General features: G+C 34.2%; 1 protein-coding gene across 1 annotated transcript in view; it reads left to right on the top strand.

Annotated features, from left to right (window-relative positions):
- Positions 1–21160, top strand: part of LOC116275826 (protein unc-13 homolog C-like) — a 236563-nt gene that overhangs the window by 94649 nt on the left and 120754 nt on the right. Inside the window, exons 3-6 of the mRNA XM_031668658.1 lie at positions 5269–5395; positions 10715–10811; positions 11472–11615; positions 16676–16753. Coding sequence (XP_031524518.1) covers positions 5269–5395; positions 10715–10811; positions 11472–11615; positions 16676–16753 — 446 coding nt within the window. The remainder of the gene's footprint in view (positions 1–5268; positions 5396–10714; positions 10812–11471; positions 11616–16675; positions 16754–21160) is intronic.

The raw sequence follows: 21160 nt of genomic DNA on the forward strand, positions 1-21160 counted from the left end.
TGTCAACGCAGTCTACCACTAAGCAGAAGATAATTCGAGTAGAAATTAAGGTAATTTGAAGTATATTTTTGAATTTGATATGATGATACCTTACATTGATTATTTTGTGGGCATTAGTTAGGATATAATTGTAGTTTATTTTAAATATCTCCTGTATGATATGTGAGTACCCATTATGGAAGGAATATATGAACACATAAGAAAAACAGGCACTTGGATTTCGGAACAACAACAGCTCACTTTTTATAGAACATTTAAGAGTCGTTAACTACCCAGAATGTAACTGAGAGACCACGAATATGAAACAAGGATGACAGGAAGGTAAAATATTTATTAGACTATCCACAAAGCCTATGTAGTTGACTTCTATGATTACTCCCCATTACTCGACATGAACTTAACAAATTTGATTAACTGGTTTTCTGTGCAGTGGTGCATCAGTTCACAGTGGAGTCAGCTAGAGTTACACTGATACAGTTCCAACAAGGCAAGGAGACAGCCTCAATGTATATGGGTATATATACATCTACATGTATGTATACAAGAAGAAAGAGGAAGGAAATTAGAAAGCAGAGCACTATGGAGGGTAATTAATAAGTGGGTCTTAAGCTTGGAAAATCTCGTTGTGATGTAGCAGAGCCCCAGATTCAATCATACAGCAAGGAAATCTAGAAAATGTAGTCTGGTTGTGTGCCTGAGAGGAAAAGGACATAGTCTGATAACCAGTTAGTTAAACCTGCCACAAATACTGGGGTTCTTGATGATTTCTGTATTACAAGTCACTGCAAACAAACAAACAAACAAAATCTTATATTTAGTATTTGCCACTTGGGGCAAACATCACAGGTAGATCTCATTATATAGAATCATATCATTTCTTTTCATTTTTGTTTGTACTGTCCTCGAGATTAACCTGTATCACCAATTAACTCAATATATTGAAAATCTTTTATTATATCAGTTGAAGTGCATAATGCATGAAAGAACCCAATTACTCTTTTGTTGAACTGGCAGAATAGGCAAACAGATACTGATCTCCCCTGTTTCTGTCCACAGAGAACAATAAATATCAGCTGATGGTGCATGAGAGAAACAGCATAAATGGATAAAGATTAATTCCCATGGGTTTAGAAGCAACTTTGTAAGGAGGAAATGATTAGTAATTTTTCTAATATATTTTCCCAGCAAAGAGGCTGGTAAGACCCTGATACTTAGAGTATCATAGCAGGTACACTCTTAGGAACTAGAATGAGTAGTCTCTAGATAAGAATAAAACCAGTTTTAATTCTTTAGAAAGATTAAGGTATCTTTCCTATCTCCTTTCCCATTTCCAGCCTCAACAGGGAGACTTGTGAAGTGAAGAAGTGGTCTGCCTATGTGTGGCTGCAATAAAGTAGACAGAAGTGTTTCTTTTGTGGGAACAGCAGGAATGAAGAGACTGTAGGAATGTAGGGAGTTTGTAGAGTCCAGAAGGATGAATTGGAGGAGATCTGTAAGTTCTGAGCAGAGCAGTCAAATAAGGAGGAAGAAACAACTTCTACAGTTGTGGAGAATTGAAGTATAGATGGGTTAAGCAAATAACCTGAAGTTCTTGTCTGAAAAACTGACCAGAATGCGGCCTACTGCTGGCTTTTACCTGCTTTCCAAAGTATAGAGCTTACTGCATTGCAAGGGACAAGGATTGGGAAACTTTTTTTTTTTTAATGGCATGGCATAAATTCAACATTCACTCAAACTTACCGCCAAAATATTTAAAAACATGAGTAGAGAGAAAGGAAAAAGCTCAGGGTTTTCATTGGAAACATAGTCACATAATTTCACAGATATGCACACATCTTAAATAGTATCCCATTTAAGTAAGGAAAAATGTCTTGTTTTATGTAGTGTTTCTTTTGACATAAATTCCTCTCTCCCACTAACCACTAACCACTATCAGCAGATCATTTCATTATTAACTTGTTCACTTAAAGCACAAAGCAGAGAGCTAAATTCATCTCCTCCAAGAGACCACAACATCCTGTACCTGTAGAAAATCATGGCACTTGCCATATTGTATTGAATTGAAAGTGAACATATCACCCTTTCCTCCCTACGCTCCATCCACTTCAGATCAATGTGTCCATATTTATATTTCCAATGCCTTATATGCAACCTAACGCAAGATACACACCCAGTAAACATTTTTTGGTAGTTAATGAAACTGAGTTGCCTTTTTCTTTAGCATCTGTTCATGTGCAAATACTCTTGGAAAAAATGACACATTAATTCAGGCTCCTTCCTAACATTTGCAGACACAAGAGCATCGATGAAGGTCCACATACCATAGACCTAAATAGTTATATTTTATAAATTTAACTAATAAACTGTTAAATAAAACATATCCTAACTTCCTATCTAAAAGAAAACCCTTCATATCAACATGATAAAAATTGTATGTAATAGCAGTTATATTTTAAGATGCTAAAAGCTGGAAAAATGCAAAAGTTAAAATGTAATTATCAATATGCATATTTGAGTGTTATGCTTAGATTGGTAATATTTTTGTTTTTACGTAGATGTATGCATAAATCAGTATATTTTTTTCAGAAAATATACTTTCTCACCTTTATTTTAGCAAAATCACTAATTTGTTCTTATAATAAAAATTTTCAGATATTTTACATTTGGCTTAATGTGGTGCCAAACAATACCTTTCCTAAGTCACATGATATCTGCTTGTTTTCACTATTTTCTCTTTTTAAAATTAAAGCACACCTTCACTTTGAAATGTTTTCTCTCTTTTTTCTTTTCAGCCTTTACTTTTTCTAAATTCTACCTATGTATTTTCTTTTTCTACCAAATCATAGTTTACATACCTTGTTAATATTTAAAGGATTAAAAAATAAAAGGTTGCTGTATTCAAAATATACGTTTAAGTCTACAATTTATACAAAGGTTCAATTTAAACTTTCAAATACAAAAATTAAAACAAAATGATTTCTATCTGTGTTCTCAGATACAGTTTATAGTTTTCAGAAAGTTTTTTCTAAAGTACTCAAAATATTTATTTAAATGAAAACAAAATACAAATTATAAATATTAGATATAAACTTCTATGGTAAATCATTTGAATACAGTTAAAATTTAGTTAAGCCTCATGTATCTAGATTTTAAAAATAAAATAAAACTATTGACAATTTTAACATTAAATGGCCATCTAGTTGGCAAAGAAGTATCAGGCTTCATGTATATTAATATAGAAATTTACATACACAAATTTAAACATCATATGAATTATTTAATATTTAACATAGTTCTCAACCATTATGTGCACTTTTTTAAATTGATGGTACTGCAGAGATTTATGATTATCTTCAGATGCATACAGTGGAACCAAAGGAAAGTAAGCAATGGGTGCTTGTTAATGATGCTTGACTATGCAATAATCTACTGCATTTCTGCTATCCAAAGGAAGAATTTGGCAAATTAATTAGTTTGCCCCTTCTCTTACCTAAGTGCTTCCAGAGCACAAATTTCTCCCCACACTCTAAAGCAGTATCTTCCTGTTGTCAGCAGTGGTACAACCTGCAAACCTTGGTAGCATTTGGACACTGTCACCTTTTGTTTCTAGGACACAGGAGACAAAATGGTCCAAAATGTTTCTCTGGGTCTTAGAGGACATTAATCATAAGAGCTGGTGGTGTTACTCACAAGAGGAAATGCTTAGTATTCTGGCTTGTTCTGTGCCAGCGCCAAGTGTAAGATCCCAAGTGATAGAGGAGCCCAAGAGCTATTTAATGATGAGTCTATATGATAAGTTGAACCTTCTAAATTCATCAGTCCCAAAGAAAATGTCTCCATTGGTCTGGGTTTCAGGGTAGTGTTGTGTTAAATTTGTACCTGAGTTTATCAAGTAAATGTTTTCTCTTAAAGAGCACAGGGATACTAGACATCTGAAGAGAGAGGTTAGGGGAGAGCTTATACTGAATGGTGAAAAGAGTGAAATGAATTTGGAGGGAGCTAAAGCAAAATATCATCTTGACTAAGATTTTTTTTGGGAGTTTGGCCTAGAAGTATTAGTTTATTACTCTTGTTTCTATGTGAGTACATGTCTCTATGTTCCCCTCCCTCCCTCCCTACCTGTCTCCCTCTCTCCTTCTCTCTCTCTCTCTCTCTCTCTCTCTCTCTCTCTCTGCTCTACAACTTGTCTTGAATTAATCCTTGTTCAGATAATTTGAAAATGTTGACCTGGGGTTGAATTCTCTCTTACGTTCACTATTGGGATTTCAGTCCCTCATATCAGGTTTTGAAAAGCAGGGATGCCTTTAATTTGTTTATAACAATCTAATTGCTTGAGATAGTGTTTTAAGAATTTAGCTTAGAATGTAAAGTGTAGGATGTTTCTGCTATAAATCAAAGTCCTTAGGAGACTCACAGACCTCAAGCACAATTTCTCAGAGGGCACATTCAACCTGGATATAGCTAGGTATATTTTGGGTTTCATTGTGTTTATAGTTGTAGCGAAAATTGGCCAAATATTATTAAGGAGGGAAAAATAGCATAAACATGCTCAGTAACATTATTTGTCTGTATTCCCCAGCACTGTATGTCCAGGTCACAATAGCTTAACAACTGTGTTAAGCTATATTTTTTGAGCAAGAGAGAAAAAAATGCCACATAATAGGAAATCCTGCTAAAAATGTATCAGAAAAGCCAAAGGGTGTAAGATAATTTTAAGTAAACCTACAGAATGAAGAAGAAATCATATGCCTCATAAGTTAGAGATATTTTCTCTCCTTTTCAACTATTTTAATGCTTTAGGGGGTAAATAACTAGGCCAGAAATGTGATCTACTCACCTCATATCTCTATTACTAATTAATCAATGATTATAGCTCCTGACTCATGTTTTATGCATGCTTAGAATTTTAATTCTCTCTGTCACTTTGCATCAAGCTAAAAGCAGTGAAAATATGAACATTTGCAGATAAATAGAGAAATTTTAGTATGTTATTACTCTGTAACTACATCAGACTTTTCACATTTTTTAGTAAGATGGATTAGAACATTGAAGTTATTTCGCATTACTGCTTGACCTATTCTATGTGGGACTTATAATTATTTCTTTATTTTGTAAAATTTTAGGTCTGCTTTTAGCAATTCATTATACCTTTACATCTAATATACTATTTTCTTCCTTTTAGAAATTCTATTAATAAAAATAGATTGGAACATAGCAGCATTGCTGGCAAACCAAGCTTTATTAAATATTTGATTTTATCTGTTATAGAACATGAAAATCAGCGGTTATGCAAGAGCACCGATTATATGAACTTGCATTTCAAAGTTAAATGGTTTTATAATGAATATGTGCGTGAACTTCCCACCTTCAAGGATGCTGTTCCTGAATACTCCTTGTAAGTAGTGATTTTCACACACACACCTTCAGATCTAATTCACAGTCCTGTAAAATTACACCTGAATTGTGCAGGACTAAAATCTCTTCACATAATCTTCATTGGAATGAAGAAATTTCTGTTACGAAGTTGACATTACAGGATTTGCATGTCTTTGGGAACCATATTTAATTAAATTGTGTTGCATATTTCAAATATGCCCTACCTGGATAGTCGACTCAAAGACAAAAAATACATAATAAGACGTGGCTCGTGATAAAATGAATGATTTTCTGTAAAAGTACCAGAACACAGATGTTTTTAGGGGAAAGTATGGTGCTTGTATATTGACCGATATATTCACATTTTCCTTTTTATTCAAACTTGTAACTGTCTTAGGAATTCGTATTTCTAAAATAGAAATAGTGGTTTAACAGGGAACTTTTTCATAAATATGCCTCTTTCAAACACATTTATAATCACACAAGGACTCATGTAATATTCTGCATTTGGTATGTATTAGAATTCTATTTTATTCTATTGAAGAGGTCTTCCCTATGCCAGGCACTTGCCAAGTGCTGTAGAGCAATAGAAAAGAAGCTAAAGACCCCACCCTGAAAGGAACTTATACTCTAGGAGATTCTGATAAGCTCAAAGATCATGATAAAGCAAGGCAGAATGAAATGTGTGAGCATAAGCAAAGTGCAATAGGGTTTCACAGAAGAGAGAAATTACCTCTGTTTGGGGAACTCCACACAATATTCATGGATGGGATAGCATTTGATGTAGACTTTATAAAATTTACCAGGTTACAGAAAGGAAAGGGAGAAAAAGCATTAAGATGAAAATGAAAGTTATGAGCATAATTATGGAGGTAAGAATATATGAGCTATCATCCATAGGAAGTGAGGCATATTTGTATTTTTATAAAATTAGTACAAAGTAATGTTTTTAAAAATAATGTAGGAAAAGTAGTTTTAAGCCAGATTGTTATAAATAAATATTGTGAAGCTTGTACCACATTCATCAGGCATTGTGGGAGATGGAAGAGACAAAGAATGGGGGGCAGGGAAGAGATTTAGAAGGTAATAAGTGATTTAGAGATGAAATTAGAACAGCCCTTTAATACAACTTTTCTCATACAAAGTATATAAGAAGTAGTGGGACAGTGGGATAACTTAAAAATGCTATACTATTGGGTATAGGGTGTTGGGGAGATTTTGGTCAAAAGATACAACATTTTAGTTAAGTAGGAGGAATGAGTTCAAGAGATCTATTATACAACATGGTGACTATAATTAGTGTATCGTATTCTGAAAAGTTGCTAAGAGAACATATTTTACATGTTCTCACCATAAAAATGATATGTGAAGAAATGCGTTTGTTCATTATTTCAATTTAGCCATTCCACAATGTATATGTATTTCAAAACAACATGTTATACTCAGTAAATACATACAACTTATTTTGTCAAATAAAACATACTTAAATACAGTAAAAATTATAGTCTTCACGTTAAATAAACTGATAATGTAGAGTGATTGCAGTACGTATGCAAAGGGTAAAGACATGGAAGAGAAATTTTGAAGACAGAATTTACAGAATTTGTCAATTAAAAAAAATGGGGTTAAAAAAAAGAGGAAAGGTGAAGATTCCTTAAAGAGCTAAAGGTAGATCTACCATTTAGTCCATCAATCCCACTTCTGGGTATCTACCCAGAGGAAAAGAAGTCATATACCAAAAAAGATCTCTGCACGTGCATGTTTATAACAGCACAATTCACAATTTCAAAAATATAGAACCAGCCCAAATGCCCATCAATCAACAAGTGGATAAAGAAATTGTGGTGTCTGTGTGTGTGTATATATATACACACCATGGAATACTACTCAGCCATAAAAAGGAATGAAATAATGACATTTACAGCAACCTGAATGGAATTGGAGACCATTATTTTAAGTGAAGTAACTCAGGAATGGAAAACCAAACATTATATATTTTCACTTGTAAGTGGGAGCTGAGCTATGAGGAAGCAAAAGCATAATAATAATACAATGGACTTTGAGGACTTAGGGGAAAGGGCAGGAGGGGGCTGAGGGATAAAAGACTACACATTGGGTATAGCAAACACTGCTGAGATGATGGGTGCATCAAAATCTCAGAAATAACCACTAAAGAACTTATTCATGTAACCAAACACCACGTGTTCCCCTCAAAACCTATTGAAATGAAAAAAAATTTAAAAAAAAAAAAAAACAAGAAAGAGGAAAGAGTTAAGCATGAGGTCTGTATGCCTAAATTGTTCGTAGTATCATTGATAAGGAATAGGAAAGTAAAACAGAGGAGCTATTCTCCAGACACTTCTGCTTCTGGCTCTGTCTAGACACTCTACACTAAACTAAAATCAGATTAATATGTTCCCTGATGGCCAAAAAAAAAAAAAAGGTAAAAAAAAATCAAACAGCATCAGAAAGACAACAAAGACAACAAAGGCAACTTGAGAATCTAAGATCTCTGAGAAAAGAGAAATGCACTAAGATGAGTCCTGTATTTTGTTGCATCTTCTCTCCCATGTTCTTCACCCCCATACATCTGCCAGTTTGCAATACAGTGCTTGCAGAGCAAATGGCCAACAGTAGCTCAGAGTTTACAGCTGTCTTCCTGGACTGGAGAAACAATATGGGTGATGGTGCTATGAAGGCTGCTTGGGTTTGTGAGACCAAGATCCCAGAGAAAAGCAAACCACAGAGATATGAGCACAACATTCCACAGGCAGTTCCCACTGAAGGCATTTTCTGATGCCTAATTTGCCTACGTGTTGAGATTGGGGCAGAAAAAAAATCAAGTAGAAAGTGGGCACTAAGAGATTTGGAACTAAGTAGATACGTTAGCAGTCTCATAGTGCGGAAGGGACAAATGTTAGAGGTCAAGGCTGGTCCCCTTTGTGCCTACTTACAGTAACAGCCTCTCCTGTTATAGCAGTAACCACCATCTGATGCCTAATAGCATAGGTTAGTTTTATAGATTTTTATGCTTTATATAAATGGAATCATACTTGTGTACAAAAAATAAGAATGAAGGAACATTATAAAAAACTCCAGGCTTTCAGATGAGATCTTTGAAGGTCTCTGCCCTAGAAATAACGGCAAAGTGGAAAGAGATCAATCTAAAACCCAACACTGTCTAGATCAAAGGTCCACAATTTTTCTTGGGCAATATATAATATTCATCAAAAAATTAAAGGCTACCAGACAACAGTACTAAATGACGATCTGGAGATTATGCTTCTTCAGCAATGAATTGAAAACTCAGACCCCCCCAAAAAACAGTAAGAACAAAGAAGTTTGAGAAATATGAATAAAACATTTAGCAATATCTATCTATATAGGTATCTATATTTCTATGTATATATCTGATCAGCCAGAGTTTCCATAATTTTTCATTGACAATGCTTACACACAAAAAATCCATATAAAATGTATAAACAAAAATGATAAAATACATATTGTTATTAGGTACACACGGTACATTTACCAAAATAGACTGTCTCCTGAGCCATAAAACAAAACTAATACATGTTAAGGGGGGAAATCATGTATTATATATTCTTGACACTGTAGAATTAAGATAAAAATCAACTCCAAGAAGATAATTAGATAACTAAATACAGAAAATCAGCAGAATATTCTAAATACTCATGAGTAAAGAAAGAAATCATGGTGAAAAAAATACAAAATATTTTGAATTAAGTGCTAATAAAATATGGCACATCCAATTTTGTAGAATGCAGCTAAAACAGGAAGTAGATGAAAATTCAAAACGTTTTTGAAGTAGAATTTTAAAAGTGTGGTCTATTTAAAACTTTATTAAAGTTCTGTATTATAGCCACAATTGGAAAATTATATATAAATTATACCATTTAAATAACATTAAAATCACCAGAAATAAATGTGATGAATGGCATACAAGCCATCTTTTCAAGCAACTATAAAATATGAGAGAAATTTAAGATGAACTAAATGAAATATGGAACATTCCTAAAAAGATGCATTATTATAAAGATAGTAATTCCCCACATGGACCTACAGTTTCAATGCAACCCTATGCACATTTCAAGATATATTTTTGTGCAAATTGACAAGATTTTTAAAATGCACGTAGAAATGCAAAGTGCTTAAAAATACAAAGGCAATCTACAAACTGGAGAACTACATTATTGGTTATCTAATAAGATCGAGTTCTTAAGAGGGTGTCATGTTAATGCATTTCTCAGTCCGTTCTCACACTGCTATAAAGAAATACCTGAGTCTAGGTAAAAAAATAAAAATAAAAATAAATAGGTTTAATTGGCTCACAGTTCTGCAGGCTGTACAAGAAGCATAGTGGCTTCTGCTTCTGGGAAGCTCCCAGAAAGCTGTCAATCATGGCAGAAGGCAAAGGGGGAGTGGGGCATCTCACATTGGGAGAGCAGGAGCAAGAGAGAGTGAGGCAGGATGTGCTGCACAGTTTTAAATAACCAGATCTCATGAGAACTCAAACACTATCACAAGAAGAGCACCAAGGGGATAGTTCTAAACTATTCATAAAAACTCCACCTGCATGATCAAACCACCTCCTACCAGGCCCCACTTTCAACATTGAGGACTACAATTTGACATGAGATTTGGTGGGGACACAGATCCAAACCATATCAGTGCATAACAAATGAACCAAGGGAACAAAATAGTCCAGAGGCCAATTCACGTGTATGGCATTACCTGATTTACATCAAAGATGCAAATCCAATGCAGTGGGGGAATAAATGGTGCTCTAAATAAATGGTGCTAGATCAACTGGGCATACATACAGAAAAAAGAATTTATGCTCAGAATGGAGAAAAAATATCTTAAACAATTTCCAAAAATAATTGTCCGTAGATTATAGATAGTAACTAAGAAGTCTGAGGTAAGCACCCAGGATCAGTTACAGATTAATGTGAATGGGTAGAAGCTCAATGGCAAAGAATTAAAAAATTAATAAATGGGTTGATAGGGAAGAGAGCACACAAGGTCTACATTTTACAAGAGTTTGACTTTTGAAGGGAATTACAGAGTAGCTATTGGAAACGAAGCATATTTGAGACAGCATGGGAAGAACCAAGACTGGGTAGAAGTTGGAGGTAAAGAGGAGGAGATTGATTTGATGGAGAACAGGTAAATGTCTCTAAGACCTTTACTGCAAGAGAGAATGAAAGGAGATTGTTGATTCTGAATTACTCTCATATACAAAAAGAGCAGCATTCCTGTTAATTATATGCAAATGATGTCCTTTGTGGTAGGTAACATTATTAATTTGTTACAGGTGGTTTGAACCTTTTGTCATGCAGTGGCTAGATGAAAACGAAGATGTGTCGATGGAATTCCTTCATGGAGCATTGGGAAGAGACAAAAAAGATGGAGTGAGTTTAAATTACCTTCAGAATGTTCATTGCCATGATTCAGTCACATTGCTTACTTTTAACCTAATGGGAATTATTAGATTCATCGTTATTAATTGTTTCCATTCCCCAATGACCAAAATTAATGCAAAACACAATTTCAATGGTCTGGTCAGAACCCTGGAAACTTGCCTAAATTTATTTAAAAAAAAAAAAAATCAGTCACCCATTTTTCCCAAGTTTTTCTTTAATTCTTACATTAATCTGAATCTACAGGTTCCCTAAGCTTGTACAAAACATCTTTGTTGTCCTGGAACTTTTCCAGGATTTCTAGATTAGGAGCAGACATCCTCCCAGTTCCTCTGCAGCAGCTCCCAAAATCTTGAGCCACAATCGACTTGCTAAGCTAACCTATTGCCTGTGGGGAAAATGAAATACAAAAGAACCAGTACCTCAATTCTGCAGTGGAAAAACCAATTAGCAGCAGCTTGCCCCGTGATATTAGTTCCACCACACTTTCTGGCAAAGGAAATTAATGATTTTAAAGTGCGTAGGCATTTTATTACTGGAAAATGTAGATATATGATGCGGGAGATTCAGTTGTTGATGGGAAATAATGAAGAATTTCCCATTCCCCCTCTAATGCACTGTTTGGGATGGCTTCACCTCCTCTCCTCACAGTTCCAGCAGACATCTGAGCATGCCCTCTTTTCTTGCTCCGTGGTTGATGTGTTCGCTCAGCTGAATCAGAGCTTTGAGATTATTAAGAAACTGGAATGCCCTAATCCTGAAGCGTTATCTCACTTAATGAGAAGATTTGCAAAGGTAGGTTAAATAAAATGAGTCTTCTTTTTTTCTGGGTCTGTGGCGATCTGAAAAAATGCTATTGTTTTGTGGTGTTAGTCTTCTCTGACACCCCTACCCCAATTTATTTGTAATTCTCTACTAGTAAGTTCAGTTATTTCCAAGATTCCCATCTGATTTCCTGCACTTCCTATTTCTTTAATATGGATTTATCATCTTAAAAACCCATTTATTGTTCACATCGATGACTCAGCTACTTATAATTGAAGAAATTACCATAGATTTCCAAATTACTCACATTTCAGATGTGGTGTTTTCTAGCTGAAAGTAAGCCTTGGCAATTGCATATTCATTAATTAGGAAGACTAACCTCCTACTTTTAAAGTATTAAATAACAGCCAAAAATCATTTATTTAAACCATTCTTAGAGATGACACTCTTAGTCCTCTTGGATGATACTAATTTCCCAATATAGTGAAATCTATAGGAGAGTAATTCTAAAAATTCTCTAAGTGTTTTCTTGATGAGCAGCTGTGTTTGGGTGAATGCCAAGAAAAGAATGAAACTGGGTCATTAGGAATAGTGTTTGAAAAAGTATGTCACGTACTATTCTTGGAATTCTGTAGGATTTAGGGGAAGCAGGATCATATGAGAATTTTAAAATCCCAGGGTAAATATATTTAGGTTAATATATTTAGTAACATATTATAATTGTACCTGATATTAGAAAAGTAACTAGAATTCACCCTCAGAGTAGTCAGGCAGGTAGGTTATGTAAGTTGGGAGACACGAGTGCACGGTAACAGGGTAGAAGGAATGCTGAATTGAGATTTCTAGACCCGGAGCTCCAGCCACCCCTTGGTAGCTCTGACCTTTCTTCAGCTGTAATACTGAACTTACCCACAATAAGCCTGCTGGGGTATAACCAAATGTACTGAATGGAAGTGTAAAAAGGTGGGAGGTCACAAGGAAGGTCTTAGAATCACACTCAGGAAAACACATTCTCTGAGGCAAGAAGAAAAGAATCCGTTCCATGTATTACTGAGGAGATGTGTGCTTTTATTGGCGCAATAAAAAAAATCAATTAAGTAAAACATTTTTAATCCATGGAAATTCAATAATATCCAATTGTCAACAGGAAATAATGTAATAACGATGAGAAGCATTTTCTGGAAAAGAAGAAATTAGTAATTTTCATTGAAAAAGAAATTCTCTTTTATTAGAATGATTTGAAAATCTCTTGCAAGCATTTTTCTTTAACTCTTGCAGTGACTTACTATACAGAATAATAAATAAAAAGCAAAATCAATTAAACATAAAAATAAGTAAAATCAGTCAAATCCATTTTATCATTGTCGGCCTTTCTTTTTTCTTTTTTTCCTTTTTTTTTTTTTTTTTTTTTGAGACAGAGTCTCGCTCTGTCACTGGAGTACAGTGGCACAATCTCGGCTCACTGCAACCTTCACCTCCCAGGTTCAAGTGATTCTCCTGCCTCAGCCTCCCAAGAGTAGCTGGGATTATAGGTGTTCGCCACCATACCCGGCTAAGTTTTTCCATTTTTGGTGGAGAAGGGGTTTCTCCATGTTGGCCAGGCTGGTCCCAAACTCATTATCTGCCTTTCTATCTATAATTTGTATTTTATATAACAAAACAGATAAAAAATGGTTTGTGTTTACTGTAATTAGCCATTTCACAAGAACTGCAAACTATTGGAATTTGTTTTTATTTCATCAGATGTGACTGACTAATTCGTCTTGAAAACTCTACCCTTCTAAGTATTGGAATCCTTATATCAAAATATTCTAAAATCTCATTACCTTTATGGGATTTATATTGATTTAAACAGTCTCCTGGAGATAAGACATATTAATTGTATCTGTAGAGATTTTAAAAATTTTGCATTTTAAAATGGGATTTAAAGGGACAATTTATTCTTACTAAACAGGATATAAGACTGAAAAAGGTACCAAACAAAATGCTTCAAATTTCATGTCAAGAACATTCAGAAGCTATGATGAGTGATAAAATGGGTACATGAGTAGTCAATATTCCTATGACTATACTACTGCTCTTGACAAGTATGGGTAATTTAATTTTAAAAATAGATATGAAGTAATGTTATTTTTAATATTGCTTAAAAACAAACAAACAAATATTAAGTCCTGGGTATGAGTCTGGCTGTTTGCCAGGTGTGAGATACTGTGGTAAATGACGCACACATATTTCTATTCCTTGTTCTCTGGGAACATAATTATAATTTTTAAAAATAATAATGATAATTCATTGAGCATTATTATATGCTAATCACTTTATATATTTTCATATTCTTCACAACCATCTAATTAAATGGGTGCTATTATTTTCCCTCATTTCCATCCATGATGAAACACTAAAAATGTTTAAATAATTGAAATGATATGGATAGAATCCTTTCAACCACTAAACTATACTCCCTTCTCATTCTGGTGTGATCAGAACTAAGTTAGAAATTTGGAGAATAGAATCTCACTATTTGTTTTTTACCCTTAAGGTCAAACCCAGGCATTTATGGTGGCAGAAATGGGAGACCCCATCTTACGTTGGATGTGTTAAAATGCATTACATAAATCAGTGAAGTCACATTTCTAATGTTGCTGAACCAATAGACAGTTTTCTTGTCTTCCTTGTGTTGTTCTAATACTGCATTGTTCCATGCATAAAATGTGAATGAAAAGATGGATTTTGAACCACACTTCTTATCTTACTGATCATAAGAGCAATGCACTAGATGGAATAACTGGAAGTGTTGGCAGGATATTTAGCCCACTCCTAATACGGTGGCATTAGCTCAGAAAAACACAATGCCTTTGTCTGAGTAATTGATGGCCATCCTACTCAATACTCCACCAGTAGCTGTGTGTCAAATCAGAACTGATCATAGCTGAAAGATATTTTAGTCACCCTGTCTGATCCTTTAAATGCAGCAGAATCACTCTCTGTACTGCCACACTCCCATTAGAATTTCATGTTATTTAATCTGGAACTTTTTGAATAGCAGCTCTTTATAGGTATCCATAAAAGAACCCTCTACTCCTCATGACTGTTTCTTTAGAACAAGATGCAGCAGCCCCTGCTAGGCTGTTTGTTCCCTCCCTCTGCACTGTACTCTCTTCTGAAGACCAGTAGTTCCCCAAAGATAAAATCATGACCGAAGCTCACACACCCAGAAGTCCTGTGTTCCAGGCCTTGCCAGGTGCCCCTTCCATCACAGCTCCTCTCTGAAGACTTACCTCCACCCTGTCATGCATTCGTTAAGATAGTGCTTCTCAAACTTTGTATGCATTGGAATTACCTTAGACTTGTTAAAACCCAGACAGATGGGGACCACCTCTAGCATTTCTGACTCGGTAATTTGGGATAGGACCAGATAATCTGCATGTCCAACAAGTTGCCAGGTGATGCTTATAATGCTACTGATTCCAGAACTACATTCTGAGAACCAATGAGTTAAGCATGTCATAAGCAACAGCTTATTAGTATTAAAGAGCTATTGTGTGGTAGTGGTTTACTTAGCTGAATAAATTAGAATGAAATTGAAGTTGCCCACAAAATGTACATTGCACGCTCTCGTTCAAGTGACATCGTACATTAGTAAAGATGGGAGTTATTATAGCAGTGTACTTGCAACTCTTACAGGCACATAGCTTTAAGCTATATTCTTTTTTTTTTTTTTTTTTTTTTTTTTTTTTTTGAGATAGTCTCGCTCTGTCACCTAGGCTGGATATATTCTATATGACTGTGCACTTTTTCTTACCTGCAGCCCATCCTGGCTTGCTAACGATTGGTGTTTGTAGGCTAGTACATGTGACATCCCAGGATCCCTTGTCTCTAAGCATAAATTCAAGAGACTAGGGTTTTTCTATGAAGTATACTCAAGCTGTAGGCCGTAGGGCATACTTCAAGAATGATTGTAAAGAATATCCAGCTTCCTCTTTCTTCTTTAGAAAACAATAAAAAACAAAAAACAAAACCCAGGCTGTTCAGCAAGTCACCCGGCAGCTGTAGGATGTAGAGGAAGCAAAATCATAAGAATTTAAAAATCTCACATGGCACTAAGTTGTAGAGGATTTTCACATAGCCCAAACTTTACCTTAAGTAAGTTACAATGTCTGAGTTACAACGATTGCCTAAAGTCAGGTTTATGGTTTGTGTTTATATGTTGTTGTGTATGCAATACAATATAATGATTCTTTAAGTTTATGATGCCATCAAGAAGCTGTAGACTGAGAGTAGTGTTCATATGTACAAACGAATAAGTATTTCATAGGTAAGTCCAAAGTAATTCAATGTTATGTCTAAAGTAAAATTTGAAGAGACACATTTGGAAGATAATTCAGTCTGATCAACCATCTGTTTATCAGGATTTATTGGTCTGCTGCTTGATAACATTTTATATTTTTCAAGGTCAACTTTGTATTTGAGTTGATGCATATTATCACGTTACTGTGTACTTCAACACACTATTGATTTTCTGTCTGTGTGTTATCTCTTATTTCAGGATTTCATTGTGATTTTAAAAGTGTGTAAGCAAGCTTATAATCAATTTAGCAAATTCAGGTTTATAAATTAAACATTCTTCTTCAGCTTAACTCTTTGGAGTGTCTCCCTCAGTTGATTTTGAGCCACTAAGAAAATTCAGATATATGTTGTACAAATAAGAAAATAAAAGCTTTTTAGTCTTTACTTTGCTATCAAAAGAGATGACATTTCTACTGCTATTTGCCTTACCTCTTCTAAGAAAATCATATCTACATTCGGCTTATAATTTAATCTGTGTATAAAAAAGCAGTAGAGTACAAACTCATTCATGCATCTTTAAGTAATTGAAATAAAATTTAATTAACGTAGTTTATTTTCCTCTGTTTTGCATAATTAATGAACGCAGAGGGCATTCTTAGGCTCAGAAACAGTTATTAGAGAGAGAAAAAAATGTAGAACTAAGATGAAAAAGGCAGCAAGAAGGTCACTTAGGATTAAACTTTACAGTGTATTTGTAAACTACATACTTACCTGGGTCAAGTTCACAATGTTTTCTTTCTCAGACTATCAACAAAGTGCTGCTCCAGTATGCTGCGATTGTATCAAGTGATTTCAGTTCCTATTGTGATAAGGAAAATGTGGTAAGTAAAAATGTCTCTACTCTCAAGTATCTCTCAGCTGAGATTTACTTCTTCAAAGTATGAGTAAGCAAGAGAAATTGTTGGCTTTCAGTTTTCATAGAGGATAATAAGAAATAAGGATCGTAAGAAGTTGACAACTTCTCCAGGGTTCTTGAACCGGTTTTAATACAGGATTTACAGGAAGGTTGAGAGTGTCTCAGTGCCAGCCAACTTGTGGTTTTCCATGTAATAAGGAACAAGACTAGAATAAATAATTGAAAATTCACGTACTCATAAAATACTGAAGCTGGGAAAAACAAGAGACTTAAAAATTAGATGAGTATTGGCACCAACTAGTTTCATGTTGGCACTAATACTAAAATAAGTGTAATTTAGTCTTTCAGTTTTCAAATAAATTGCAAAGGTTAATATATGCGACAATGCTGATTTCTATTCTGAATTATTAAAATAGCTTTTTTAGATGATTGAGAAAATGTTTATAAAATTCAAACTAGTATTGAAACTTAATAAAAGGCATAAAGAAAAGCAAGATAAAGGTATTTGACATATAGTCAGATTTATTTTATGATGGAAGGTGAAAGCTTTCTTATCAATCCGTAATATTAGGAGAAATACAATGGCAGCATTGTAAACATTTTGAAAAACAGTAGCTCTGAAAAAAAAAAGTGTTTAAAAAATGGGTTATGGGGTTTTTAAAAAAAAAAAAAAAGAAAAAAACCAGTTTTTCCCCCTTAAAAAGTCAGTTTCGCTATCAAGTGAATCTAAATTATTCTAAAGAAAGCTACTAGTTTTCTCCCTGAAACCTCATTGACCTCTTGCTGACAGCTTATTAAGATAAGTCAGTCCTAATGGTTCTTGAGAATTCTATAAGATGCTTCTTTTCCTTAAATTAATATGCTGCCCAGCAATTTTATTAGAACGTTTTGACAACTCAAACAATGATTTCTAATTGCTCTTGATTATTCTCAAAAGGCAAGATATTTATTTATTGAAAGTATGTTATTTCTGATTAAAAGATAATACATGTCTAAAGTGTTACATTGAAAATGCAAACAGTATCTGATAATTTCACAAGAGGATCTTGTTTATATTAGGACAGCCAAATTGAAGATTTTGAAAGGTGGCCGTGAACTCCTAAGGCTAATTCCTGCCATTCAGAAAGGCAAATTAGTTTTTAAAAGCCCCTGCAGAGTTCCACGTTATGTATTAACATTCTATATTTTACATTGAATAAACACTGAGATAAAAATCATAACCCAGTGTTTATTATATTATTCTATGTACCCTTTCTGTAGGTTTTATACTTTTAAAAATTAAATCTTTATAAAAAGAACCAAACGCCCTCCAAATATTACAACAAAGGAACTTCCTTTTCCTTCCCTCAGTGCTTTTCCTCCATAATTACTAATATCTTGACCAGCCTTATACACTATTGCTTAAATGCCAAATATCATTTTAGCTTTTATAAAAGAATGTCACTTGGTTACTTGGCTTATGTTTTCATTCAAGGCAAATTGAAGTGCTTTTGTACATTTCCATGAGCATATATAGTTACTATTACAGATACTTATTTATAATTATTTCAATATAAGATTTCAATATCAAGACCACTGAAACTTGTACATCTTTCAGTATATCTATGGTAATGTAAATTTCATCTGCAAATTGAGCTAGAAGCATCTAAAGATAGACATCATTTAAGATATGAGCATAATATAGGCCAGGTTTGGAAGCTCACACCCGTAATTCCAGCATTTTGGGAGGCCGAGGTGGGCAGATCACCTGAGGTCAGGAGTTCAAGACCAGCGTGGCCAACATGGTGAAACCCTGTCTCTACTAAAAATACAAAATTAACCAGGCATGGTTGAGTGCACCTGTAATCCAAGCTACTTGGGAGGCTGAGGCAGGAGAATTGCTTGAACGCGGGAGATGGAGGTTGCAGTGAGCCAAGATTGTGTCATTGCACTCCAGCCTGGCCAAAAAAGAGCGAAACTCTGTCTCAAAAACAAACAAACAAAAAAGATATGGCCATAACATTTGAGTTCTCAGGGTTTAGAATTAAAGACCAGAGTTAAATAAAATATCCATGTCAGAATAATTTGTTTTCTATTGTAACATTTTAAATTTGAAATGGGTCAAAATATTTTTATTCATTTTATTTCACATTCCAAAATATAGCAAGACATCACAATCTAAATTAGAATTACTTTTATTTTGAATAATTTAAAAAATTTTTTAAACTCAGAAATACTTCGACCATGTAGAAATATTCCTAGTCTGAAAGACACTAACTTTCATATTCACTATGTTTCAGTTTCCTGACTTTGTTCCAGATTGGGATATAATTAAAGGTATTATTATATTTTTAGGGAAAAAATCAAGATATGAAAATAGGAAGATACAAATTACTTTAACATAGGTTGTTTTATCTTACTAAACTCCTCAAAAAGTAATATCCTTGAATTAGGGTAATGTTTCCTTTGCTGTCAGTTTCTTTTTTTCATTTACTATGAAGTTGTTCTTTTTTTCATTTACAATGAAGTTGTTGAAAGTAAAAACTTTCATGATTAAATTTAAGGTGAATTTGTGTAATCTGTTCCCAGGAGCAGTTTGATGAATTGATTCAGTAAAATTGAACTTTGAATATTTCAAGGTCAGGGAAATGTTAATGAAAAGGGAGAGTCTCGTATTTATTTTTGTCTCCCTCTGGATAACTGCATCTCTTTTTTTTCTCTGTAGTCTAACTTGGGGTCAATAGCGATCCATGTCAAGTGAGCCAAACTGTCCATGTTCATTTGGTTCTCAGTAGCTCTTTTTAATCAGAAATCATCATAGTAAGAAGAGTTGGCAGCTGGCCTTTCTTTATAAAGCTGGTACTAGGGTCCTGTTATATGTGACAGTAAAGATTAGCTTGAATGTTAATATCAAATAATCTAAGAAGAGTCTATCAAGCTAACTTAGACCTATGGGAAACCAGGTGATAGTAGCCCCTCACCCATGTAGTCTTACTGCTTCTCATTATAAGTCATTGTTTTACTTTGACCTTGGATTTCTCCCTGATGTGATTGCCCAGATTCACACCAAATCTTCCCATTCTGCAATTAAAAATAAGTGCCAATGACCCTACCTCCTAGTGAAAAGATAGGCTATTCGCTTAGTTTGTAGACTTGGGTCAAGATGCTGAATCCTCTGAAACTGTGGCCCTACTCACTATGGAAAGGACTAAGCCCAGATCAAGTAGTACTCAATCATGGCTATGGATCAGAATCATTTGTGGAACATTTTGATTCAGCTAATTAAAACAGAGTCTTTGGGGGATACATCTCAGATATCTGTGTTAAAAAATAAAGTTTTTAAGTGACTGGAATCAAGGAAACAGAAAGGAATTTTTAAATTGTTTGCATAAATCAAAGTGATGATGTGGTCACTTTAAGAGTCAAGTAGAAAGTTTTTCAAAGGTCATTAATGTGGCTAAAGTAATAACAAAATCTTTCCACTGATAAGAGCTAACACCTCTCTGACATCCCGTGCGTCCTTTGCATGACTCTGGTTATTGGCTTATTTCCCAGCAACTTGGAAGATACATCCATTTTCCTTCCTTTGTCTGTTTATCTTTCTGTGTCTGTTTTCCTCTGATATACTGGCTCTTAGGAATCAATATACAGCAAAGATTAAATGATTCTGTAACTATTATGAATTGTTTTCTAATTGTGGATTAATTTTAACTATTCTAAGTTCACATCTAGACCTGTCACAAAGCTTTACATCTTTGTTGCTGTTATATTTCTGGATCCTTGGAAACAAGTAGAGAAACATTTTCTAAGCCTGTATTTATTATATGTACACCACTGGGCAGTAGTTTGTGAGTAAGAAAAGCAGAAAGAGACACAGCAGCATGTACAATGTATTTAAGGTTGGCCGGTGAGAGTGAAAACCAACTCAAATGTAAAGCAATATAAAACAAATGCCAAGTGAGAGATAAGATAAAATCCAGGAAAAAAGAACACTCTAACCTAAATGATGGATATGAGTCAAATAAGCAAAGAGGAAAATGAGAAGAGAAACACGGGTTAAAGCCAGAGGCAAAAGGCTTTGAATACTAGCATGTGGTCTTTATCTGCAGCCAGAAAATATATTTAAGTTTATTTTTTATATGTTTTTGCATATAAAAGAATCACCTGGTATTTTGTTTTCTAAAACGGTAAAATAATAGAAGAATTTAAGCTAACCTTTTTCTAAAAGTAAATCTCTAAAAGCAAAAAATGTGCTTACTTTCTAAGTATGAAATGTTACAATGTTAAAGATAAAAGAAACTTTAGCAGCAAAGTTTTGCTCCAACGGTTTATTGTCTGAGTATGTTATTAAATTTCATTCCCCAATGTGGCATTATATTTTTCCATTTCCCTT

This window comes from Papio anubis, chromosome 7 (assembly GCF_008728515.1).
Source record: "Papio anubis isolate 15944 chromosome 7, Panubis1.0, whole genome shotgun sequence".
Lineage (NCBI taxonomy): Eukaryota > Metazoa > Chordata > Mammalia > Primates > Cercopithecidae > Papio > Papio anubis.